Source organism: Thalassophryne amazonica, chromosome 7 (assembly GCF_902500255.1).
Source record: "Thalassophryne amazonica chromosome 7, fThaAma1.1, whole genome shotgun sequence".
NCBI lineage: Eukaryota > Metazoa > Chordata > Actinopteri > Batrachoidiformes > Batrachoididae > Thalassophryne > Thalassophryne amazonica.
The window spans coordinates 4,053,568-4,079,087 of record NC_047109.1 but is presented as its reverse complement, the minus strand read 5'-3'; the positions used below and the strand labels follow the sequence as shown (position 1 = coordinate 4,079,087).

General features: G+C 44.3%; 1 protein-coding gene across 1 annotated transcript in view; it reads left to right on the top strand.

Moving 5' to 3' along the window:
• Positions 1-25,047, top strand: part of myo1eb (myosin IEb) — a 77,876-nt gene extending 52,829 nt beyond the window's left edge. Inside the window, exons 22-27 of the mRNA XM_034173735.1 lie at positions 17,823-17,969; positions 20,712-20,869; positions 20,958-21,032; positions 21,125-21,311; positions 21,397-21,572; positions 22,192-25,047. Of these exons, the coding sequence (XP_034029626.1) occupies positions 17,823-17,969; positions 20,712-20,869; positions 20,958-21,032; positions 21,125-21,311; positions 21,397-21,572; positions 22,192-22,268 (820 nt within the window). The 3' untranslated portion in view covers positions 22,269-25,047. The remainder of the gene's footprint in view (positions 1-17,822; positions 17,970-20,711; positions 20,870-20,957; positions 21,033-21,124; positions 21,312-21,396; positions 21,573-22,191) is intronic.
• The last annotated feature ends 473 nt before the right edge of the window (positions 25,048-25,520 follow it).

The window sequence follows — 25,520 nt, the reverse complement described above, 5'->3', positions numbered from 1 at the left end:
AATTCACGCCGTCTGGAAACAATTTAGAATTTTTGCCCCTGAAGGGGAGAAAGTCAAGCAATCAGGTGCCATGACCTACATTTGGTTGCGATTTCATACAGCACGTGGGGGCGTCCCCTGATGTGGGGGAGGGATGCTGGGAAGGACATGGCGACAGCCAATCAGAGTCGAGAAAGGCAGTGTGACATCAGCTGGTTGCTCGCTCAAATAAGATAAACCAAGATGGTGGAAAATGCTCTGAAACAGCTTGTTTGTGTATCAGTCTAATCTGTGTCTCACATAGCATGAGAATTACACTCTTCTAAATCTAAAAACTTTTTTAACCGGATAACAACTCTGAAGTGTTTCACAGACATTTTACCGATGTTAGCGTGCACAAGAGTGTGTCAGGTCAAAGGTCATCTCACAGTCTCGCGTATGTGCATTTTTCTCCTGCAGTTCATCTGAATGACGACACAAGAAAGAAAAGGAAATAGTTGTTATGGAATTCCCCAAAGATAAAACACATTATAATGTCTGCATTTCAGTGGAAACTAAACTTTGTCAGTTTTGTGGTGTGTTAAAGATCATTAAAGCCCCGCCCCCATGTAAGATATATCGATGACGTTATCAAATTATTTTTAAGTGTTGTGTTCGGGTTCCATGTGAGCTGCAGGAATCGAGAACGTTGTTTAGGTGCTGATGGAGCAATTTTGTGATTATTTTTCAGTGGCGGCTCCAGAGATTTTTTTTCTGCAGGTGCTGTGGGGGAGCTTGGCATTTTTATGGGTGTGCTATGGGCTTCGTGTGTCGCGACGGCTCTCTGCTACACCTCTGCCACGTTCACGGACATGCGTACACATACCCACATTCTGATCTGTGACAGTCACTAATGACATACAGAATGACCAAAATCATACACACAAACCTAGGCTACTGTTGAATACAAATAATCACAGACCTCCACATGTAGTCTACAGCCTCAGGGAAAAAATGCCAACAGCAGACAGAGAGAAAATCTTTCACCTACCATTGATGTCTTCATAACGGCACAATGTGCCTGATGTTGTGGTTAACAGCAAAAGAATCAATGATGTGGTTCCTGTCCAGAGGCCGTGTTCTCTGAGGGTTAATTGCGAGGAGTGTCACTGGTTTGTCTGTGCCTACTGCTGTTCCTCAGGTAGTTCTTTAGGTCACACAGACTTCACTTCTTTACAGTTCCACTCGTGGATACTTGGGCAGCAAAAAAAATGAACCATTTCAGCAACTTGAAACTACACTCACTGCAGTACGCCGTCATCATTGATGCTGAAAAACTAGTCCATGCCTTTGTCTCCTCCAGGCTTGACTACTGTAACTCCCTGCTCTTTGGGATCTCTGGAAAAACCCTTCAAAGGCTCCAATACATTCAAAACAGTGCAGCTAGAATTCTGATGAGAGAACGTAAACTGGAGCACATTACACCTCCATAACCTTCACAATCTCCCCAACACCTACAGAATCCATTTTAAGATTGCTCTCATCACCCACCAGTGCATCCATGGCAATGCCCCCACATACCCCAAAGACCTCCTCACCCCCACACATCCTCCCATTCCCTCCATTCATACACACTAATCTTCTCCGTCTCCCTCGGACCAAACTTCACACCGTGGGAGACAGAACCTTCTGTTCAGCTGCCCCTCATATTTGGAACTCCCTCCCTGACCACCAGAGGGCTCCACAAACTGTGGAAGCTTTTAATAAAAAAAGCCTCAAGACATACCTGTTTATACAGGCCTATCACAGGTCTCAGTATCTGTTCAATCTGTTGCATCTTAGTCTTTTTATTCTATTTTATTATTTTATTTTAGTTTAGTTTAATTCTATTCTGCTGACTATTTTTATCTAAAGATATTCTGTTTTTATTCTTATTTATCCTTGGTTTTATTTTTTCCCTGTAGCACTTTATAAGATTTTTATTAATGAAAGGTGCATCATAAATGAAATTTATTATTATTATCATGGCATTGTTGAACGTGATGTCATTGAACATCACGTTACACTCATTTTGTGTAAAATAATCAGTTCTGCTGATGAATGTTTATTTTCTGTGTAAATATTTATCTCATCACATAACTCTAAAAAGGCCAGAAGTGTCTTACTGTGGTAAACTGAAAGGATGATGTCATCACCCTGCCTCTGGAACATGATAAGTGTTATTTAACAGTCTAATTTAGTATATATATATTTTTTTTTCATTTTGTTGGTGGTGGGACAAAGTGCCAGCGTCCTCCAGCTCAGTCTGAGAAACTCACCCAGAGCAGACAAACACCGAGGGGCTTCTTAAAAGAAACATAAAAAAAAAACAAGTAACTTCCATCATAATGAATTAACGCATTTCCAGGCGTCATCTTCCAAAACAAGGGTGTTGTGTGGGGAACAGTTTTCATCTTGAAAAAGATGGCATTTTTTGACTAGTAATACTGTGAGAAATCTTGGAGTCATTTTTGATCAGGATATGTCCTTCAATGCGCATATTAAATAAATATGTAGGACTGCTTTTTTGCATTTACGCAATATCTCTAAAATTAGAAAGGTCTTGTCTCAGAGTGATGCTGAAAAACTAATTCATGCATTTATTTCCTCTAGGCTGGACTATTGTAATTCATTATTATCAGGTTGTCCTAAAAGTTCCCTAAAAAGCCTTCAGTTGGTTCAGAATGCTGCAGCTAGAGTACTGACGGGGACTAGAAGGAGAGAGCATATCTCACCCATATTGGCCTCCCTTCATTGGCTTCCTGTTAATGCTAGAATAGAATTTAAAATTCTTCTTCTTACTTATAAGGTTTTGAATAATCAGGTCCCATCTTATCTTAGGGACCTCGTAGTACCATATCACCCCAATAGAGCGCTTCGCTCTCAGACTGCAGGCTTACTTGTAGTTCCTAGGGTTTGTAAGAGTAGAATGGGAGGCAGAGCCTTCAGCTTTCAGGCTCCTCTCCTGTGGAACCAGCTCCCAATTCAGATCAGGGAGACAGACACCCTCTCTACTTTTAAGATTAGGCTTAAAACTTTCCTTTTTGCTAAAGCTTATAGTTAGGGCTGGATCAGGTGACCCTGAACCATCCCTTAGTTATGCTGCCAGTCTCTCAGGAAGAAGTCAGACAATGAAAATCTGACGAGGAGGCTGGACCACTCCTTCCACAAGGCGTGCTCACAGGCGAATGATGTCACCGACAGGCGTGAAAAAACTCTCGCATGCCCACGAGGGTTCAAGCTTGGCTGATGTAATCACGTGATTCAAATCCATATGGTTTTTAAAAAAAATAATAAGGTCGGATACTTTTCTCACAGACCTCGTATAAATAAAATTGATTTGATTTGATCTGTGATGATGAATTCTGGCAACAGGTCAAATTAAAAGACTTTATTTAATCCGTCAGCCGGCTTCTAAAGTGTTAGCTTTCATTGTTAGCTCCACGTCGTCGTCTTCATTTTTTGTAGAAGTGTTACAGCGCCACATACAGGCCTGGCATGTGTACTACAGCATTTTCACACAGTTTCACTGGATCTGCGAGAACCGAGATGTTTCTTGAATGGAACACTTTCTGAAAATGACAAAGAAAAAGGTTGTATAGCAGAAGTTCAGTTTCAGTGCAGACAAGGCCTTAAAAACATGGGATGGAATTAAATTAAAATAATAAGAGGAATTATTTTCTTGGGGGTGCTATGACAAATCCAGGGGGAGCTGTAGCACCCCTGGCACCGTCCATGCCAACCAGGTCAGTGACGTCAAACCGAATGGATCAAAGTGCGATTAATTAATATTTAATACAAAACAAATGACCTGTCTTTGATGCTGTAATGCCTTAAAGGCGTCCCATTTGATACATGCTGTTGTTTGTGTAGTATTTAAACTAAAATATTAATCTATTTTATTTCCTATATAAGCAACAAATGATTCGTCTTGGAGCCATTTTTGATGTAAGCACCATCTAGGAGGGTCTATTATTGAATTCTAAACATATTTTAAACTGCACGAGGCATGATCTGAAATAGTAATTCCATCATATGTACAATCTATTTTGTTGGACAACAAGTCTGCCGAAACCAGAAAATAATTTATGCGCGAGTAAGAATGAAATGTTTTGGAATAACAGGAGGATGTAACTTCAGTAGGATTAAAATGTCGCCAAATGTCTATCATCTGTAACTCCTTCATAAAGGTCTGGATGATTTCTCTGCATTTATGATGAGTTTGGTCAGTTCCAGTTGAATGATCTATAGCTGGGCTCAAAACACAGTTCCAATCTCCACCGATAATGCTCTTTCCTGGGAGAGAGGAGATACTTAGGAATAAATTTGTGAAAAACCTATCATCATTATTTGGTCCATATACATTGATTAGGTTAAGGGTCTCTTTTAAAATAGATCCTTGGATGATTAGGTATCTTCCGAATTTATCTTTTATTACATTCATGACTTGAAAAGGTATTGATTTATGTATTAATGTAATGACTCCTCAGGTGACCCTGAACCATCCCTTAGTTATGCTGCTATAGACTTAGACTGCTGGGGGGTTCCCATGATGCACTGAGTGTTTCTTTCTCTTTTTGCTCTGTATGCACCACTCTGCATTTAATCATTAGTGATCGATCTCTGCTCCCCTCCACAGCATGAAGGATACATCGCGCCTTCTGCTTATCCTGATATTTTCACTCTCAAGAGTATGTGTCTCCTGCAGAAATACTATTTTTGAGCCCAAATCCTTTATTTTATTCATGACTTGCTTGATCTTTTTCATTTTTTTCTAAACCCCTGCAGTTCCATGAAATATATTTAATTTCAAGTTTTTGAGTCATCTAAACAAATAAACTACCTTTCAGTTACAGAATATAAAAGTGTCTGGGAGGGAACAAATATTCAAACATTAGAACGCAAAACCAAAAACCATAAACAACACACATACATATACTCCTTCTCCAGCTCGCTGGGTCACCTCATGAAATGTTCTTTTTCCAACCGCTTCATCACAGATCTTACGATCTGAACTACTATCAGTAGTGTAACATTTATACGTCTACCTGCTACTGGTTTCAGATAATAGATCCCTTTTTTTTATTTTATTTTTTATCTTATTATTATTAAAGTTCTTATTATTTATTTATATCTTTTTTTCCTTTCCTCTTTCCTTCCTTTCCCTTCCTTCTCTTTTTAATAGACAATATTTACTCTAGTTTGAGAGAAAAAAAACAAACGTATGAAGTAAATAAACAGATAACAGAGTTAAAGATGTATACATATGATTGTCAGTTATTGTTTTTTACTATCACATTTTCTAATAATAGTGGTGGTGATAAGAAATACAAACCTTTCCCAAATTAACAGCAATGTTTAACAGTATCTTTACATCCCAGTCAGTTTGGTTTTTTTCAGTGTCCATCTGGATCTTCATAAAATTCTTGGCCTCTGCTGGAGAGTTAAACTTGTAGACAGTCTGTTTGTATGTCAGCACCAGTGTTGATGGGGAGAGAATGCCATGTCTCACTCCAAGCTGGCACAACTGGTTACGCACCTTGTTGAACTGTTTGCGCTGCTTGTGCACTTCTGTAACGATGGTTCTTGTACAGGACATCCTTCTTTGTTTTTGCGGCCCTGAACACCATTTCTTTTTGTTTGTAGTTAAGAAAACGCATGAGTACCGTTCTCAGCAGAGCGTCAGTGTCCCTTTTTGGCCCGATGCGATGTGCCCTTTCCAGCTCCAATGGATGATGCATGGGACTCAGATCCAGAGCGTCAGGCAGCCAGCTCTCTAAAAATCCACACATATCCGCACCTTCACTGTTTTCAGGGAGACCCACCAGCCTGAGATTATTCAAATGTTGACTACTTTATCTTCGAGGTGTTTGTTTCTCTGCTCTAAGTTTTCGACCAAAACTTTGAAATCAACTTGTTTGTCCTCTGCTGTGGAAAGGCGCACCTCCGCTTGTGACAGCCGCTCTGTGCACTCCGACACCTCCTTTTTTGTGTCCTCCAATACTTTCAATACGCAGTCAAACTTTCCAATAAACTCTGCCCTCAAGTTCCACAACTCTCCCAGAATTTCACCTTTAGCAGAGTGCAGATTATCTTTGCTGGGTGCAGATGTCTTAACGGCGTGTACCTCCACATTGGCGTCTTCACCTGTGCTGGTAGTTGCTTCAGTATTAGCGTCTGTGCTAATAGCATTAGCTTCTTGGCTAGCGGTCAGCTCTACTCCATGCGGACCATAATCTGTCAGTTTAGACTGCATAGTTTTGAATTTTTCTTTCCCACCTTTTCCGGGGCCAGGCATATTTAGCTATATAAATTTCACAGTTTTAGAGCAGTTTTCCTTGTTGTAGTGAGGATTAGTCAGAATTGTTGTAGAGAGCAGGATCGAGTGTGACTGTCTAGCTCGCGGCCATACCAGACGTGAGAACAACTGGCCAACTTTTGAATCCAGAGTCTGCCCTACCTGGAACAAACTCTTTGTTACCAAAGATGGGTGAGAATTGAGAAAGTTCCACATTTTCCTCTAAATACAACTGAGAGCTGTGCCAAACTGATAATGTATTCCAAAGAAATGTTTTTTTGTGTGTGTGTGTTTTAAAGTAATTTTACTCTGAGTATAAATATAAATTTGGAGGCACATTGATCAGATGTTTCTCAATTGAAACCCAAGCAGGTGGGGACTTCTGCTCAAAATAGAACATCCCTGCTCTTATCTGAGCAGCCCAATAATACCACTCAAGATTTGACAGTTTCAAGCCACCCCGTTCATAAGGTAAATACAAGAGAGAGAGAGAGTCTGGTCCTGGGACGTTTGTTGTTCCAAATAAAATTATTCTTCAGAATCTTAAAAAGTGATGCAGGGGGTGCAAGAGGGATGGATTGAAATAAATATAAATATTTAGGCAGAATTGACATTTTTAGTATACTAATTCGGCCAACCATTGAGATGGGTAACTTATCCCATCTATTTATTAAATTAGTAACTTTTTCAGTAAGATCATTATAATTTTTGGCAATAATTTCATCAATTGTAGGGGTAATCTTGACACCAAGGTAAGTAAACCTGTGTACACATTTCAAAGGGTGTAAAAATTGGGGGGTTAATGTGTTCTAGCTGATTCATAAATAATATTGTTGATTTTGAACGATTAACTTTATACCCTGAAAAGCTACCATAAAAATTAATTAAATCCAATAATGCAGGTATTGTCTGTGTCAAGTTGGAGCAGAACAAAATTATGTCATCTGCATACAGAGCATTGCGGTGCTCTCTATCACCTATTGTAATACCTTTCAGCACAGGGTGATTGTGAATCGCTACCGCAAGCGGTTCGATTGCTAGAGTAAATAATAATGGAGACAGGGGGCAACCCTGTCTCGTACCTCTGTGTAGGTTAAAAGGAGTGGATAAGTGTCCATTTGTAAGTACCATTGCTTGGGGATCAGAATAAAGTAATTTGATCCAAGAAAGAAAATACTTTTTTATCCCAAATTTCTGAAGAACATCAAACAGGAAATGGAAATGCCATTCCACCTTATCGAAGGCTTTCTGGCGTCCAAGGATAGAATGCCATTATCCGTGCGGTCAGAACTCTCAAACACAATGTTGAGCACCCGCCTTATGTTATGGAAACCCTGCCGTCCCCGAACAAAACCGTTCTGGTCCAGGTGCACTAGTTGTGGTAGCAATTTCTCCAAGCGTCTTGCCAAAGCCTTACAAAGAATTTTGAGATCATTATTAAGTAAGGATACTGGTCGATATGATCCGCACAAAGTGGGAGTTTTGCCTTGCTTTAATAGTAATGTGATTACAGCCATGTTCAGTGAGGGCGGCAGGGATCCATCATGCAAAGACTCCATAAACATTTCAAGCAGCGGCTGCATCAGTAAGTTCGAAAAGGTTTTATATATTTCAATTGGAATACAGTCGGGCCCTGGAGCTTTTGAGCCCTTCATACTGCTGTTAGCTGCTGCTAGTTCATCAGTAGAAATTTCTAAGTCCAAATCTGCCAGGATGTTTCTTCAAGAGGAGCAAAATTTAGTGAATCCAAAAATTCAATTTGGTTCTGTAAAGCTGATGGGGAGATATTGGAGCCATACAGATTTTCATAAAACGTTTTAAATTCGTCATTAATTTCTTTAAAGTCACTAGTTTCTACATTTTTATTTGTTTCTATTGTATTTATTGTTCTCTCTGTTTCTGAATGTTTTATATGCCAAGCTAGCAATTTACTAGCTTTCTCTCCTTGCTCATAATATGACTGCTTCAGTCTAAGGAGACTCTTAGTGGCTCTATTAACAGAAAGAAGATTATATTTGGCTCTTAATTCGAGTAGTTCTTTATATGACTGTTCAGAGGGGTTATTAAAATGTTTTGATTGAATTTGATCAATTTTATTTTCTAGCTGCTCCATTTCCAATCTCCAAGATTTGTGTTTAAAGCTTGAATAGCATATCATATGACCCCTTAAAAAAACTTTAAATGCTTCCCAGCGAATAGAGGCTGAGGTTTGATCTGTATTATTATTAAAGAAATCTGCAATTTGAGCACCAATATAATCCATGAATTCTGGATCCCTCAGCCAGAAAGATTGGAGGCGCCATCTAGTGGATGGCCGTGCTGAAAGCATTTTAAAGTTAAAAGAGACTGCAGAATGGTCTGAAATAATGATGCTATTATACCAGCTTTTAGTTAGTGAAGATATAAGGGAAGCAGAAACCAAAAAACAGTCTGTTCTAGAAAACATTTGACAAGTGCCAGAGAAGCATGAGAAAACAGATTGATTAGAGTGATATTTTCTCCATACATCTATTAAATTCAATTCACTGATGTAATTAAGTAACTCTTTGTGAGACTGGGTGTGCGAGGTATCCCTCCCTGTTGATCTATCGATTTCAGGTTGAACCGCACAATTAAAATCACCACCAATAATATAAAAACCAGGTAGATTAGCAAGGAATAAAAACCAGGTTATCATTATTGGGACCATCTAAATTCACTAGATTGAATCGCAGTGAATTGATTTCACATTGCACAATATTTTCCATTCCTGTCCACATCTACATTTATTAGACGAAATGGTATTGAATTATGTATTAAAGTGAGTCTGAAAAAACCTGTCCTGGCCATCTCCGTCTCACTTTCACTATATTTTCTGGTGTCAAATGTGTTTGTTGAAGTTGTTTGCGCCTTCAGAAGTGATGCCTCGTCCTCATTTCATCACATATTCTTCTTTCAGCCTCTGACATTCGAGTCTTCAAAGTGACCAAATCGCTTTGCACTTTATTGACTGCACTCATAATACCAAAATAAATAGGTAAAAAATGCACACCAAGATCCTCTGCTGAGGTGCATATGCAGAAATAGGAACTCGAATATAAAGAAAAAGCATAGCACACTCAAAATATTGATGTCCTGCTGCTGTTTTATTTCATAACAACATTTCGGCCAAAGGCCTTCATCAGATTGCAGCTTCAGTTGGACCAAGTGTTGAAAATTGTTTGCTCAAAACCCCCTCCAACGAGTGGGAGGTACCAAGAGCGATGACACCCAGTGATTTCAGCCCATTCTAAAAATCAAAAGACAAAATTATTAAATGTTCCTATTTCTTTATATTTGCACTCATAATACTGTCAAATCTGGAAGCAAAATCTTCATTCATTGTTGTAAAATCACCCCTTAGAGAGTTAATAGCGGCTAGGATTTGACGTGAGCTATCATTAGCATCGTCACTGCTAGCTTCGTAGCATGCTAGCTCCAAGGGCAACACTGACCCAGATTCCGCCACTGTCTTGGATAATTTCAATTTGGGGTTCAGTTTCGCTGGCATCTTGGCTGTTATCTGCGTTTAGTTGATCTTTCAGGTGTTTAAATCAATTGGAAGAGGCTGTCTGCTTATTTTTCAAAATATTTCACACCGGAGCTCCAAACGCTGTCTGCTTATTTTTCAAAATATTTCACACCGGAGCTCCAAACACACACCCAACTAGTAGAGCACCGTACCGGAAGTCCACAAATATTAGTGTTGAAAGTCACACGGATCTGATGTGTTCCAGCTGCTGCTGCTGTTTTCAGCTCCTAAAACATCACCAAACATTTATATATATATTATATTATATTGTCAATCAATCAATCAATTTTTTTTTTATATAGCACCAAATCACAACAAACAGTTGCCCCAAGGCGCTTTATATTGTAAGGCAAGGCCATACAATAATTATGTAAAACCCCAACGGTCAAAACGACCCCCTGTGAGCAAGCACTTGGCTACAGTGGGAAGGAAAAACTCCCTTTTAACAGGAAGAAACCTCCAGCAGAACCAGGCTCAGGGAGGGGCAGTCTTCTGCTGGGACTGGTTGGGGCTGAGGGAGAGAACCAGGAAAAAGACATGCTGTGGAGGGGAGCAGAGATCGATCACTAATGATTAAATGCAGAGTGATGCATACAGAGCAAAAAGAGAAAGAACAGTGCATCATGGGAACCCCCCAGCAGTCTACGTCTATAGCAGCATAACTAAGGGATGGTTCAGGGTCACCTGATCCAGCCCTAACTATAAGCTTTAGCAAAAAGGAAAGTTTTAAGCCTAATCTTAAAAGTAGAGAGGGTGTCTGTCTCCCTGATCTGAATTGGGAGCTGGTTCCACAGGAGAGGAGCCTGAAAGCTGAAGGCTCTGCCTCCCATTCTACTCTTACAAACCCTAGGAACTACAAGTAAGCCTGCAGTCTGAGAGCGAAGCGCTCTATTGGGGTGATATGGTACTATGAGGTCCCTAAGATAAGATGGGACCTGATTATTCAAAACCTTATAAGTAAGAAGAAGAATTTTAAATTCTATTCTAGAATAACAGGAAGCCAATGAAGAGAGGCCAATATGGGTGAGATATGCTCTCTCCTTCTAGTCCCCGTCAGTACTCTAGCTGCAGCATTTTGAATTAACTGAGGCTTTTTAGGGAACTTTTAGGACAACCTGATAATAATGAATTACAATAGTCCAGCCTAGAGGAAATAAATGCATGAATTAGTTTTTCAGCATCACTCTGAGACAAGACCTTTCTAATTTTAGAGATATTGCGTAAATGCAAAAAAGCAGTCCTACATATTTGTTTAATATGCGCATTGAATAACATATCCTGATCAAAAATGACTCCAAGATTTCTCACAGTATTACTAGAGGTCAGGGTAATGCCATCCAGAGTAAGGATCTGGTTAGACACCATGTTTCTAAGATTTGTGGGGCCAAGTACATAACTTCAGTTTTATCTGAGTTTAAAAGCAGGAAATTAGAGGTCATCATGTCTTTATGTCTGTAAGACAATCCTGCAGTTTAGCTAATTGGTGTGTGTCCTCTGGCTTCATGGATAGATAAAGCTGGGTATCATCTGTGTAACAATGAAAATTTAAGCAATGCCGTCTAATAATACTGCCTAAGGGAAGCATGTATAAAGTGAATAAAATTGGTCCTAGCACAGAACCTTGTGGAACTCCATAATTAACTTTAGTCTGTGAAGAAGATTCCCCATTTACATGAACAAATTGTAATCTATTAGACAAATATGATTCAAACCACCGCAGCGCAGTGCCTTTAATACCTATGGCACTGAAGTCTAACAGAACAAGCACAGAGATGAGTCCACTGTCTGAGGCCATAAGAAGATCATTTGTAACCTTCACTAATGCTGTTTCTGTACTATGATGAATTCTAAAACCTGACTGAAACTCTTCAAATAGACCATCCTCTGCAGATGATCAGTTAGCTGTTTTACAACTACCCTTTCAAGAATTTTTGAGAGAAAAGGAAGGTTGGAGATTGGCCTATAATTAGCTAAGATAGCTGGGTCAAGTGATGGCTTTTTAAGTAATGGTTTAATTACTGCCACCTTAAAAGCCTGTCGTACATAGCCAACTAACAAAGATAGATTGATCATATTAAGATCGAAGCATTAAATAATGGTAGGGCTCCTTGAGCAGCCTGGTAGGAATGGGGTCTAATAGACATGTTGATGGTTTGGATGAAGTAACTAATGAAAATAACTCAGACAGAACAATCGGAGAGAAAGAGTCTAACCAAATACCGGCATCACTGAAGCAGCCAAAGATAAAGATACGTCTTTGGGATGGTTATGAGTAATTTTTTCTCTAATAGTTAAAATTTTATTAGCAAAGAAAGTCATGAAGTCATTACTAGTTAAAGTTAAAGGAATACTCAGCTCAATAGAGTTCTGACTCTTTGTCAACCTGGCTACAGTGCTGAAAAGAAACCTGGGGTGTTCTTATTTCTTCAATTAGTGATGAGAGAAAGATGTCCTAGCTTTACGGAGGGCTTTTTTTATAGAGCAACAGACTCTTTTTCCAGGCTAAGTGAAGATCTTCTAAATTAGTGAGACGCCATTTCCTCTCCAACTTACGGGTTATCTGCTTTAAGCTACGAGTTTGTGAGTTATACCACGGAGTCAGGCACTTCTGATTTAAGGCTCTCTTTTTCAGAGGAGCTACAGCATCCAAAGTTGTCTTCAATGAGGATGTAAAACTATTGACGAGATACTCTATCTCCCTTACAGAGTTTAGGTAGCTACTCTGCACTGTGTTGGTATATGGCATTAGAGAACATAAAGAAGGAATCATATCCTTAAACCTAGTTACAGAGCTTTCTGAAAGACTTCTAGTGTAATGAAACTTATTCCCCACTGCTGGGTAGTCCATCAGAGTAAATGTAAATGTTATTAAGAAATGATCAGACAGAAGGGAGTTTTCAGGGAATACTGTAAGTCTTCTATTTCCATACCATAAGTCAGAACAAGATCTAAGATATGATTAAGTGGGGGTGGACTCATTTACATTTTGAGCAAAGCCAATAGAGTCTAATAATAGATTAATGCAGTGTTGAGGCTGTCATTCTCAGCATCTGTGTGGATGTTAAAATCGCCCACTATAATTATCTTATCTGAGCTAAGCACTAAGTCAGACAAAGGTCTGAAATTCACAGAGAAACTCACAGTAACGACCAGGTGGACAATAGATAATAACAATAAAACTGGTTTTTGGGACTTCCAATTGGATGGACAAGACTAAGAGTCAAGCTTTCAAATGAATTAAAGCTCTGTCTGGGTTTTTGATTAATTAATAAGCTGGAATGGAAGATTGCTGCTAATCCTCCGCCTCGGCCGTGCTACGAGCATTCTGACAGTTAGTGTGACTCGGGGGGTGTTGACTCATTTAAACTAACATATTCATCCTGCTGTAACCAGGTTTCTGTTAGGCAGAATAAATCAATATGTTGATCAATTATTATATAATTTACCAACAGGGACTTAGAAGAGAGAGACCTAATGTTTAATAGACCACATTTAACTGTTTTAGTCTGTGGTGCAGTTGAAGGTGCTATATTATTTTTTCTTTTTGAATTTTTATGCTTAAATAGATTTTTGCTGGTTATTGGTAGTCTGGGAGCAGGCACCGTCTCTACGGGGATGGGGTAATGAGGGGATGGCAGGGGGAGAGAAGCTGCAGAGAGGTGTGTAAGACTACAACTCTGCTTCCTGGTCCCAACCCTGGATAGTCACGGTTTGGAGGATTTAAGAAAATTGGCCAGATTTCTAGAAATGAGAGCTGCTCCATCCAAAGTGGGATGGATGCCGTCTCTCCTAACAAGACCAGGTTTTCTCCAGAAGCTTTGCCAATTATCTATGAAGCCCACCTCATTTTTTGGACACCACTCAGACAGCCAGCAATTCAAGGAGAACATGCGGCTAAACATGTCACTCCGGTCCGATTGGGGAGGGGCCCAGAGAAAACTACAGAGTCCGACATTGTTTTTGCAAAGTTACACACCGATTCAATGTTAATTTTAGTGACCTCCGATTCTACAGTATTGTGTCACAGTTATCCTTTGACAGTTTCATTCATGAAGTCAGTGGTGTGTGTGTGTGTTGTTGACGACACAGACATGGGCAGGAAACATACACCTGTTTATCAACCAAATGTCACGGACAAAGTGACAAGAAGAACCAAAACCACGAACGTCTGGAAGGACATATCATCTCCTTTCTTGCTCCGTTTGAGCTTTCTGACATATTCCACCTGTTTCTTGTTTCAGTCAGTCAGAAACAGACAGCCAGAAAGACATACGTAAACAGTCATACAGACCAACACGATGAGACCCATCAGTCAGTCAGAAACAGACAGAGACAGCCAGAAAGACAGATGGAAACAGTCAGACATGACCATTACAATAACCAAAGCAATTTAAATGTTTGTGTTGTTTAAGATAAGATAAACTTTGATCTCACAGAGGAGAAATTCACATTACATCAGCTCTTAAAAAACACACAAGATGGGTGCAAGTAGAGGAAAATGTTCATCAAACAGTGTGTGCAAGAATAAGCAATAATAATAATACTTGTAACAATACAAGACATAAGAAATTAGGTTGAAATAGAATGTGTGTGTGTGTGTGGTGTGTGTGTGTGTGTGTTGTGTGTGTGTGTGTGTGTGTGTGTGTGTGTGTGTGTGTTGTGTGTGTGTGTGTGTGGTGTGTGTGTGTGTGTGTGTGTGTGTGTTGTGTGTGTGTGTGTATACACATACCTATACATATGCATATATATATAAACATGACTGGGATTGAAAAGGAGATAGGAGCATCTTCTTTACAATTTGTGAAATGGAGTTTAGGTGTGATAAGGTGACATTAGTGCAGGGATTTGTAAACAAGTTGTTATTGCACATGATTTGTGGACATATTAATATTGTACGTGATTTGTGGACATATTATTGCATGTGGTTATTTCACAGTGTTATTGTACAGTCTGACAGCAGCAGGGAGGAACCACCTGTGGTATCTTTCCTTCTTGCACTGAGGGTGCTTCAGTCTGTCACTGAATGAGCTGCTCAGCTCCACTACAGTCCGGTGCAGAGGGTGAGAGGAGTTGTCCATGATGGATTTGAACTTGGTTAACACCCTCCTCTCAGCCACCTCCTCCAGAGACTCCAGAGGACAGCCCAGGACAGAGCTGGAGTTCCTGACCAGCTTGTTCAGTCTCTTTCTCTCCTGCTCTGTGCTGCCTGGGGCCCAACAGACGACAGCATAGAGGAGAGCAGAGGCTACAACAGAGTCGTAGAAGGTCTTAAGCAGAGGCCTGCTCACTCCAAAGGATCTCAGTCTCCTCAGGAGGTGGAGGCGACTCTGGCCTTTTTTGTACAGGGCGTCGGTGTTGTCAGTCCAGTCCAGTTTGTTGTTGAGGTGAACACCCAGGCATCTGAAACTGTCCACAGTCTTTATGTCCTCCCCCTGGATGTTCACTGGTGGGTGAGGTGGTGGTTTCCTCCTGAAGTCGATCACCATCTCCTTCGTCTTACTGGTGTTGAGACACAAGTGGTTGTGCTCACACCAGTCCACGAAGTCTGTGATGACTCCAGCTCATTCCCCTCAGACACACAACCCACAATGGCGGAGTCATCAGAGAACGTCTGAAGGTGGCAGCTGTCCATCCACACCTGCGTCCTCCAGCTTCCCCCGCAGCAGCGCCGGTCTGATGGTGTTGAAAGCGCTGGAGACATCAAAGAACATGACTCTCACAGCGCTCCCGCCCGTCTCCAGGTGGGTGAGCACTCACTGCAGCAGGTAGATGACAGCGTCATCTACCCAGATGTCAGGCCTGTAGGCGAACTGCAGTGGGTCCAGGGTGTTGCTCACCACAGTGCGGAGGTGAGACAGGACGAGCCGTTCCATGGTCTTCATGAGGTGGGAGGTCAGGGCAACTGGTCTATAGTGGGCCGGTTCCTTGGCGTGCGGTGTTTTGGGAACCGGGACCACACAGGAGGTCTTCCTCAGGGTGGGGACCACCCACAGGCTGAGGCTCATGTTGACAATGTAGCTGAGGACCTCACAGAGCTCATCTGCACAGGTCCTCAGCAGCTTCGTGGAGATCCCATCAGGTCCTGCTGCTTTCCTCTGCTTCAGCCGCAGGAGCTGGCCTCTCACCTCAGTTGGAGTTACAGTGAGGGGGGAGGGGAGGGGGAAGCTGAGGTGTGAGCTGAGGTGGGCTGGTGCTGAATACAGTCCCGGGGGAGGAGGGACAAGGTCCGGGGTGCAGTGGAGGTGACCGGGGGGTAGAAGGTGGGGGGTCAGAGGGACTGGAGGGCTGGCTGCTGGAGACGTGTGGAGAGCCGGGAGCAGGCGGGGGGGCAGGTGTGGAGGAGTCAAAACGGTTGAAGTAGCTGTTTAGCTCCTCTGCGAACCGAGAATCTCCATCTGCAGTCCTGCTGGAACCCTGCCCAAATCCGGAGGTGGTCTTGAGGCATCTCCACACGTCTTTGACGTTGTTCCGGGCCAGCTGCTCCTCCATCTTCCCTCCATACACCTTCTTGGCTGCATGGATCTTCCACTGGAGCTCCTGTTGGACTCTACGCTGCTCCTCTGTCTCCCGAGTTGAACGTCCTCTTCTTCTGGTTCATCAGGATCTTCAGCTCGGGGGTCACCCAGGGGTAGTTGTTGGGAAAGCACCGTACCCTCCGGTTGGGCACAGTGCTCTCCACACAGAAGTTCATGTAGTCAGTAACACACTGGGTCATGCCATTGATGTCTTCACCATCACGTCTCCACCAAGAGTTTTGAAACATGCTCCAGTCTGTGGTTCTGAAACAGTTCCTCAGCTCTCAGTGGCCTCTTCAGTCCAGAGTTTCACTGACCTTTTGTGTATTGGTTCTCTTCTCACCCTGGGTGTGTATTGGGGGAGCAGATAGATGAGATTGTGATCAGAGCGTCCCAGTGGGGGGAGGGGGGTGGAGGTGTATGCGTCCTCCACATTGGCGTAAAAAATGTCCAGTATTCCGTTGTCCCTGGTTTTACATGTGACGTACTGGGTGAACGTGGGGAGGGTGGCTTAGAGGGAGGCGTGGTTAAAGTCCCCGGTGATTGGGAGGAGGGCGCGGGGGTGTTGCGTCTGCAGCCGCGTCACTGTACTGTGAATCTGCTCACAGGCAGCGGTGGCGTCTGCAGAGGGAGGAATATACAGGCAGAGCGTAATCACACTTCCAAACTCCCGTGGGAAATAGTACGGCCTCATGCTCATCGTGAGTAGCTCCACGTCCGAGGAGCAGATCTGATCTTTCACGTGAATATGAACTATGTTGCACCATCTCTTACTCATATAAACGGCGAGCCCCCCTCCTCTTTTTTTTCCTCTCTCCGCCAGTGTCCTGTCCGCGTGGATGAGTGTAAAGCCGTCCATGTTAATGACTGAGTCCGGTACATGTTCATCCAACCACATCTCCGTGAACCACATGAGACCGCAGCCCTTATACAGCCTCTGGAAACAGGTTAGCGCTGATAGCTCCTCAGTCTTGTTGCGGAGAGATCTTACATTCCCCATGACCACAGATGGAATATAAGTCCTTCTCCGCTTCGTCCGTCCGCCCCTGCAGCCTCTCCTTCTCTTCCGAATGTCTGCAGGTATGTCCAGGTGCTCAGCATAGCGGGGACCTGGCCCACTGTACATAGCGTCTCTTAGTCCAAGCAGCTGATCCCGGCTATAAACATTGGGACGTCCAGAGCTGGAGACAAAGGGATTTCCCCGCGCTGCCTCAAATAGTGCCGAAAGCAGCATAAAACTAATCACAAGAGTGACAAAAGTGGGTTTCCCATGTGCAGACTTGCACAGGGTACCACCCACTGCAAATAAAGACAAATAAGCAGTATTAAAAAGTATTAAAAATAGCGAAAGTAGGAAAAGAGGGAATAGAGCTGAAATACCAGGCAACTGCGTTGGCAGCGCCATCTTGTTTGTTGTGTCTCTTTAACAGTGTGTTGTAGACTTTGTGTATTTGTGTGTCAGCACACTGCAGGATGACGTCTTCATTGTCCACGAGGAGGAGTATGACAGCGTCCTCCAGAGCACCTTCAAGACCGAGTTCCTCAGTCTGCTGGTGAAGAGATACCAAGACCAAACCCAGCAGAAGCTGCCACTGAAGTTCAACAACCTGTCAGTCATCAGCATGTTTGACACAATGCCCCGCCCCCTCTCACATGTAGCCAATAAAACAGACACAATGAAAATTCTTAGTTGTAGTGAAGTACGTTACGTTTGCTGCTGTTTCTGTGTACGTCTGATTGTTGGATAGCTATGACACAGTTTTTGAAACTTTCTTGTTGCTTGTGAGATAATCTACAAACATACAACAGATCCACCAAACATCTCGGCTCAGTTCCACCGGGAAGTCAACTCCTGAGCAGACTAGACATATGTCACCGGTTAGAGTCCAAGTCCCACAACCAGACAGTCAGACAGGAAGCACCAGGACCCTGAAAACATGGACCTTCATTCTCCTGCAAAGATATCAGCATCACCAAAGACCTCTGACCTTTGACCTCATGCCCCCATAAGGTCTTCACAGGCATCTCTGGATCTTAAAGGCTGAGGACACAAAGACACGAAGGTCCCTGCTGAGATCAGTGAAGGTCTCTCTTCAGTGCTTCAGTGACTGCTGTGGTCATTGAGGAACATGCTGGAACTCTGGTGGAGGATCCTTGAGGTTCTTTGCCTGGTGCAGAGGATTTCTTTTGTCTGCTCCAGTTTACCTCTAGGTGTCCACAGCAGATTATGCATGGATTGTTTTCTTCTGATGCTGGATGCACTTCCTGATACACCTCCAGATGTACATGGAGGACCTTTTGTCGGGAGGAAAACATGCAAACTGCTTGACTGCAGGCCAGTGATCACCATTTTTCTGCCACAAAGAGCCAACAAGTCCTTTCTTTCCAGTCCATAGAGATAATACCTGTCTCCCAGACTGAAACAAAGAACATCATCTCTGCCCGCCTACAGACGTTCAGCCTCGATACTGCGGGTTCCTGCAACTTTTACTGCTCTCATCTTTTTTTGCAACCTTTGTATTCTCACTGAGATTCACTGATTTGGACCTGGGAGGAGGACCGGCACCAAGATCCGACACCCTGGGAGGAGGACCGGCACCAAGATCCGACACCCTGGGAGGAGGACCGGCACCAAGATCCGACACCCTGGGAGGAGGACCGGCACCAAGATCCGACACCCTGGGAGGAGGACCGGCGCCAAGATCCGACACCCTGGGAGGAGGACCGGCGCCAAGAACCGACACCCTGGGAGGAGGACCGGCGCCAAGAACCGACACCCTGGCAGGAGGACCGGCGCCAAGAACCGACACCCTGGCAGGAGGACCGGCGCCAAGAACCGACACCCTGGTAGGAGAATCAGCCTGGGATGCCATTGTTAGGCCACACTCGTCTCCACCATAGGATGAGGCTAAGATCTGCCCCAGAACCTGAATGTTGAACCATATTGATGTCCAGAATCAGTTGTGTCCGCTTTGGGGACGGGCCTCAGTGAACCTGGTCTCTTGTTCTTGGTCAGTGAGGCTGGTGATGCTTCTAATCAGGGATCTGAGCTCAGATGTCATTAAAAAGTAAGACAGAGTCAGTTTTCTGTTCCACATGAACGTTTTTGAAACTTTTGTAGGCAGCGATTGGTTCAGAATTTGTTCTATACTCAACAAAAATATAAACGCAACACTTTTGGTTTTGCTCCCATTTTGTATGAGATTAACTCAACGATCTAAAACTTTTTCCACATACACAATATCACCATTTCCCTCAAATACTGTGCATAAACCAGTCTAAATCTGTGATAGTGAGCACTTCTCCTTTGTTGAGATAATCCATCCCACCTCACAGGTGTGCCATACCAAGATGCTGATTAGACACCATGATTAGTGCACAGGTGTGCCTTAGACTGCCCACAATAAAAGGCCACTCTGAAGGTGCAGTTTTGTTTTATTGGGGGGGGATACCAGTCAGTATCTGGTGTGACCACCATTTGCCTCATGCAGTGCAACACATCTCCTTCGCATCATCCGTGAAGAGAACACCTCTCCAACGTGCCAAATGCCAGCGAATGTGAGCATTTGCCCACTCAAATCGGTTACGACGACGAACTGGAGTCAGGTCGAGACCCCGATGAGGATGACGAGCATGCAGATGAGCTTCCCTGAGACAGTTTCTGACAGTTTGTGCAGAAATTCTTTGGTTATGCAAACTGATTGTTCCAGCAGCTGTCCGAGTGGCTGGTCTCAGACGATCTTGGAGGTGAACATGCTGGATGTGGAGGTCCTGGGCTGGTGTGGTTACACGTGGTCTGCGGTTGTGAGGCTGGTTGGATGTACTGCCAAATTCTCTGAAACGCCTTTGGAGACGGCTTATGGTAGAGACATGAACATTCAATACACGAGCAACAGCTCTGGTTGACATTCCTGCTGTCAGCATGCCAATTGCACGCTCCTTCAAATCTTGCGACATCTGTGGCATTGTGCTGTGTGATAAAACTGCACCTTTCAGAGTGGCCTTTTATTGTGGGCAGTCTAAGGCACACCTGTGCACTAATCATGGTGTCTAATCAGCATCTTGGTATGGCACACCTGTGAGGTGGGATGGATTATCTCAGCAAAGGAGAAGTGCTCACTATCACAGATTTAGACTGTTTGTGAACAAAATTTGAGGGAAATGGTGATATTGTGTATGTGGAAAAGTTTTAGATCTTGAGTTCATCTCATACAAAATGGGAGCAAAACCAAAGTGTTGCGTTTATATTTTTGGTGAGTATAGATTAAGATTTTGTTTCTGAAAAAAATGAGATATTTATACTGATCCAAAGTGAGACTTTCCTCCCTAATTGGACTTTGACTGTGTTCAGTCTCGAGTTTAAGGTGAAGAAAGGCGGCTGGGGTCCGTTCAGCTGTTCCGGTTCCAGGCAGATCCAGTTCCAGGTGGGTCAAGGGGATGAAGCTGTCCTGAAGCCCAGTGGAAAGGTTCTGTTGGTCAGCATTGGACCAGGCCTGCCCAAAACCTCCAGTAGGTTCTGACCATGTTCTGCTGTTGCCCTCCTGAACTCCGACCCCTTCTCTGCTGCTAACATCTTGTTGTACTCGTCCTGCTTTAGGGCCGACAAGGAAAGACAACCGCAAGAGTCGCTACATGGGCCACCGGGCCCCGCCCCCTGCCCAGTGTTCTACAGGTATGGACTCATTCCAGCCTTGTGACTGGTCAAGAGGCTGTCACTTATTTTGGTCAGAAGATGAACTTTGTTTTTTATTCTTTTGTCATCAGATCGGCGGTCCAGAGGGGGTGGAGCCCCACGAGGATACACCCCCTCCAGAGGGACCCTCCTGCGGCAGCAGTCCAGCATGGAGCAGCCGACGCTGCCTCGGTTGCAAGGCCAGCGTCGCCCCAGCAACCGCCAACAGCAACATAATGACATGAACTTCATGGATGTCCCAGAACAAGGCGCCTCAGGGTGAGACCCATGACATCACACCGTCCAACCCAACTGTGTCTGAAATGTAACCGCTGCTACACTAAGCCCCACCCCTTCACCGCAGGATGCAGCGTAGGCGTTCAAAGGAAGTGAAGCCGCTTCCAGGAGCCAGTCGCCCAAAGCCGGCTCCCAAACCGAAGCCTCGGTCGCCTCAGTGCAGAGCGCTATACGCGTACGACGCCCAGGACACCGACGAGCTCAGCTTCAACACCGATGACATCATCGAGATCCTGACTGAAGGTAGAACTTGTTCATTAGTACAGCGAGTCACAACATAGGTCACGTCAAGGTGACGCGTGTCCCGGTGCCGATTCCCGGTGTCGCTGACCAAACAGTCTGGCCTAAACCTGCGCACATTATCCACGGTTCACGGATTATCACCTCGTTTCTGCTTCAGACTGCCTCCAGTCATCATCTGTCTCAGCCACAGATATCTGAAGCTTTTCTACAACAATCATTTCCACATAAATTCAGCATTATTTCAGAATAAAAGACAGAGGAAGCGATCAGAGCGCCACAGCCAGACAAGGTGCTAGCTGCTGCGTTCACTGCACCGCCGTCATTTCAAAGCATCAGTGGCGACTCACCGATTATCACCTCGTGTTCTTTAGAATCATGATTTCGGAGGTTTTACTTTGTCCTCTGATGGTTAATAATCACTTTAATCCATTTGATCACTTTGGGTGAAGGGACTCAGACGTACTGCTGTGGTTCCAAATGACACATGCGTAGTGGAGGCAGGGTGGACCGATTTTTAGGCGGGACCGGTCAGTCGGCGACACCGGACCAACACATCCGTTATGACAGTGAACATGAAAAATGCCTTTGTTTTGATGTGACCTCTGACCTCTGTGTGCAGATCCTTCAGGCTGGTGGTTTGGCCGGCTGCGGGGCAGGGAGGGAATGTTCCCTGGAAACTACGTGGCGAAAATCTGAGGTCTGTGGAGGTTGGACTATCCGGACTTCATGGATCTGTCAGAGTGATGGCTGTCAGTCAGCGTCAGCTGCTCTTTCTCCTGCACAGGCTCAAAAATGTTCCCGCTTGATGTCAGTCTTTGCTCATTTCTCACATTTCTTACTCACTCCAGTGTTACCATGGCAACCTGCTCCAGTCCGTCACCCCCTACAGCCTGCACCAAGTACTGTCACGCTTTGACACGTGCACGTGAGCACATCAGGACTGTGTCCGCATACGACCACCCGGTGGATTCTCTTCCTGAAATTCTTTGATATAACTCGGAAAAAAATGTCGGAAGATTGTGGATCCGATGAGAACCAGAATCACTTTGTCATGTTGTCGCTGTTGTTAACTCAGAAACCATGTGCAGCACTGCAGCCAGACGCCGCCCCCTGGTGTTGACTCACAGGCACTGAACAGAGATGACCACAGACTGAACATCATCCCGGAGCTTTGATCTTCACTTTGATGAGATACGGCCGACATTCCGCTCTGCTTTAACACCAACTCAGGTTGAACCAGCAGCTGCTCTTCAGTGTTAGTATTTTTTTAAGCAGAATGAACCTAAATGTTGGTTTAAAAAAAAAAAATCCAATAAAAGAACCCGTCTGACTGACCCAAACAAACAGGCTTTGACTTTAGGGGGCGTTACCATACCAACAGCTATTCAAACACTGTTTGAGGATGGTTTGAAATGGATCAGATCAAATTTTTTCTGCAGTTCTATCAGGATTTATTTTGTTGTTGTGTGTGAAGCAAGTGTTTGGCTGCTGGTTCAATTCTGTGAAACTCACACACACACACGTGTGAAAGGAGCCGAAGATTCTGAATCATGTTTCAAAAAACATGAAGAATGAGACTTTTGCATCTGACACAGATGGTCAGAGTGCTTTACGAAGATGCCTTACACTCACTCATTCACTCACTGCACACAGGCCCTAAAACGCACAGTGACGCCACACATTCACTTGTTCACTCACTGCACACAGGCCCTAAAACGCACAGAGAGTGAAGCCACACATTCACTTGTTCACTCAATGCACACGGATCCTAAAATGCGCACACAGTGACGCCACTCATTCACTTGTTCACTCACTGCACACAGGCCGTAAAACGCACACACAGTGACGCCACACATTCACTCGTTCACTCACTGCACACAGGCCGTAAAACGCACACACAGTGACGCCACACATTCACTCATTCACTCACTGCACACAGGTCCTAAAACACACACAGTGATGCCACTCATTCACTCATTCACTCACTGCACACAGGCCCTAAAACACACACAGTGATGCCACACATTCACTTGTTCACTCACTGCACACGGGTCCTAAAACGCACACACAATGACGCCACTCATTCACTCGTTCACTCACTGCACACGGGTCCTAAAATGCACACACAATGACGTCACACATTCACTCGTTCACTCACTGCACACAGATCCTAAAACACAGACACAGTGATACCACACATTCACTTGTTTACTCACTGCACACAGGCCCAAAAACACACACAGTGATGCCACACATTCACTTGTTCACTCATTGCACACAGGCCCTAAAACGCGCGCACACAGTGACGCCACTCGTTCACTCACTGCACACAGGCCCTAAAATGCACACACACAGTGACACCACTCGTTCACTCACTGCACACAGGCCCTAACACGTGCACACACAGTGACGCCACTCATTCACTCATTGCACACAGGCCCTAAAACGCACACACACAGTGACGCCGCTCGTTCACTCACTGCACACAGCCCCTAAAACGCACACACACAGTGACGCCACTCGTTCACTCACTGCACACAGGCCCTAACACGTGCACGCAGTGATGCCACTCATTCACTCACTGCACACAGCCCCTAAAACGCACAGTGATGCCACACATTCACCCACTGCACACAGGCCCTAAAATGCACATACGGTGATGCCACACATTCACTCATTCACTCATTGCACACAGGCCTAAAATGCATAGTGATGCCACGCATTCACTCGTTCACTCACTGCACACAGGCCCTAAAACACACACACAGTGATGCCACACATTCACTCGTTCACTCACTGCACACAGGCCCTAAAACACACACACAGTGATGCCACACATTCACTCGTTCACTCACTGCACACAGGTCCTAAAACACAGACACAGTGATACCAAACATTCACTTGTTTACTCACTGCACACAGGCCCAAAAACACACACAGTGATGCCACACATTCACTTGTTCACTCATTGCACAAAGGCCCTAAAACGCACACAGTGATGCTACACATTCACTTGTTCACTCATTGCACACAGGCCCTAAAACGCACACACACAGTGACGCCACTCGTTCACTCACTGCACACAGGCCCTAAAACGCACACAGTGATGCCACACATTCACTTGTTCACTCATTGCACACAGGCCCTAAAATGCACACACACAGTGACGCCACTCGTTCACTCACTGCACACAGGCCCTAAAACGCACAGTGATGCCACACATTCACTTGTTCACTCATTGCACAAAGGCCCTAAAACGCACACCGTGATGCCACACATTCACTTGTTCACTCATTGTACACAGGCCCTAAAACGCACACACACAGTGATGCCACTCGTTCACTCCCTGCACACAGGCCCTAAAACACACACACAGTGATGCCACTCATTCACTCACTGCACGCAGCCCCTAAAACACACACACACAGTGACTCCACATATTCACGCCACACATTCACTCATTCACATCCCTGCAACACAGGCCCTAAAATGCACAGTGATGCCCACATTCACTCGTTCACATCCCTGCACACAGGCCCTAAAATTCACAGTGACGTCACACATTCCTCGTTCACAGTCCCTGCACACAGGCCCTAAAATGCACAGTGACGCCATACATTCACTCGTTCAACATCCCTGCACAACAGGCCCTAAACGCACACACAGTGATGCCACACATTCACTCGTTCACTCCCTGCACACAGGCCCTAAAATGCACAGTGATGCCACACATTCACTCGTTCACTCCCTGCACACAGGCCCTAAAACGCACACCACAGTGATGCACACATTCACAGCTCGTTCACTCCCTGCACACAGGCCCTAAAATTCACAGTGACGCCACACATTCACTCGTCACACAGTCCCTGCACACAGGCCCTAAAATGCACAGTGACGTCACACATTCACTCGTTCACTCCCTGCACACAGGCCCTAAAACGCACACAC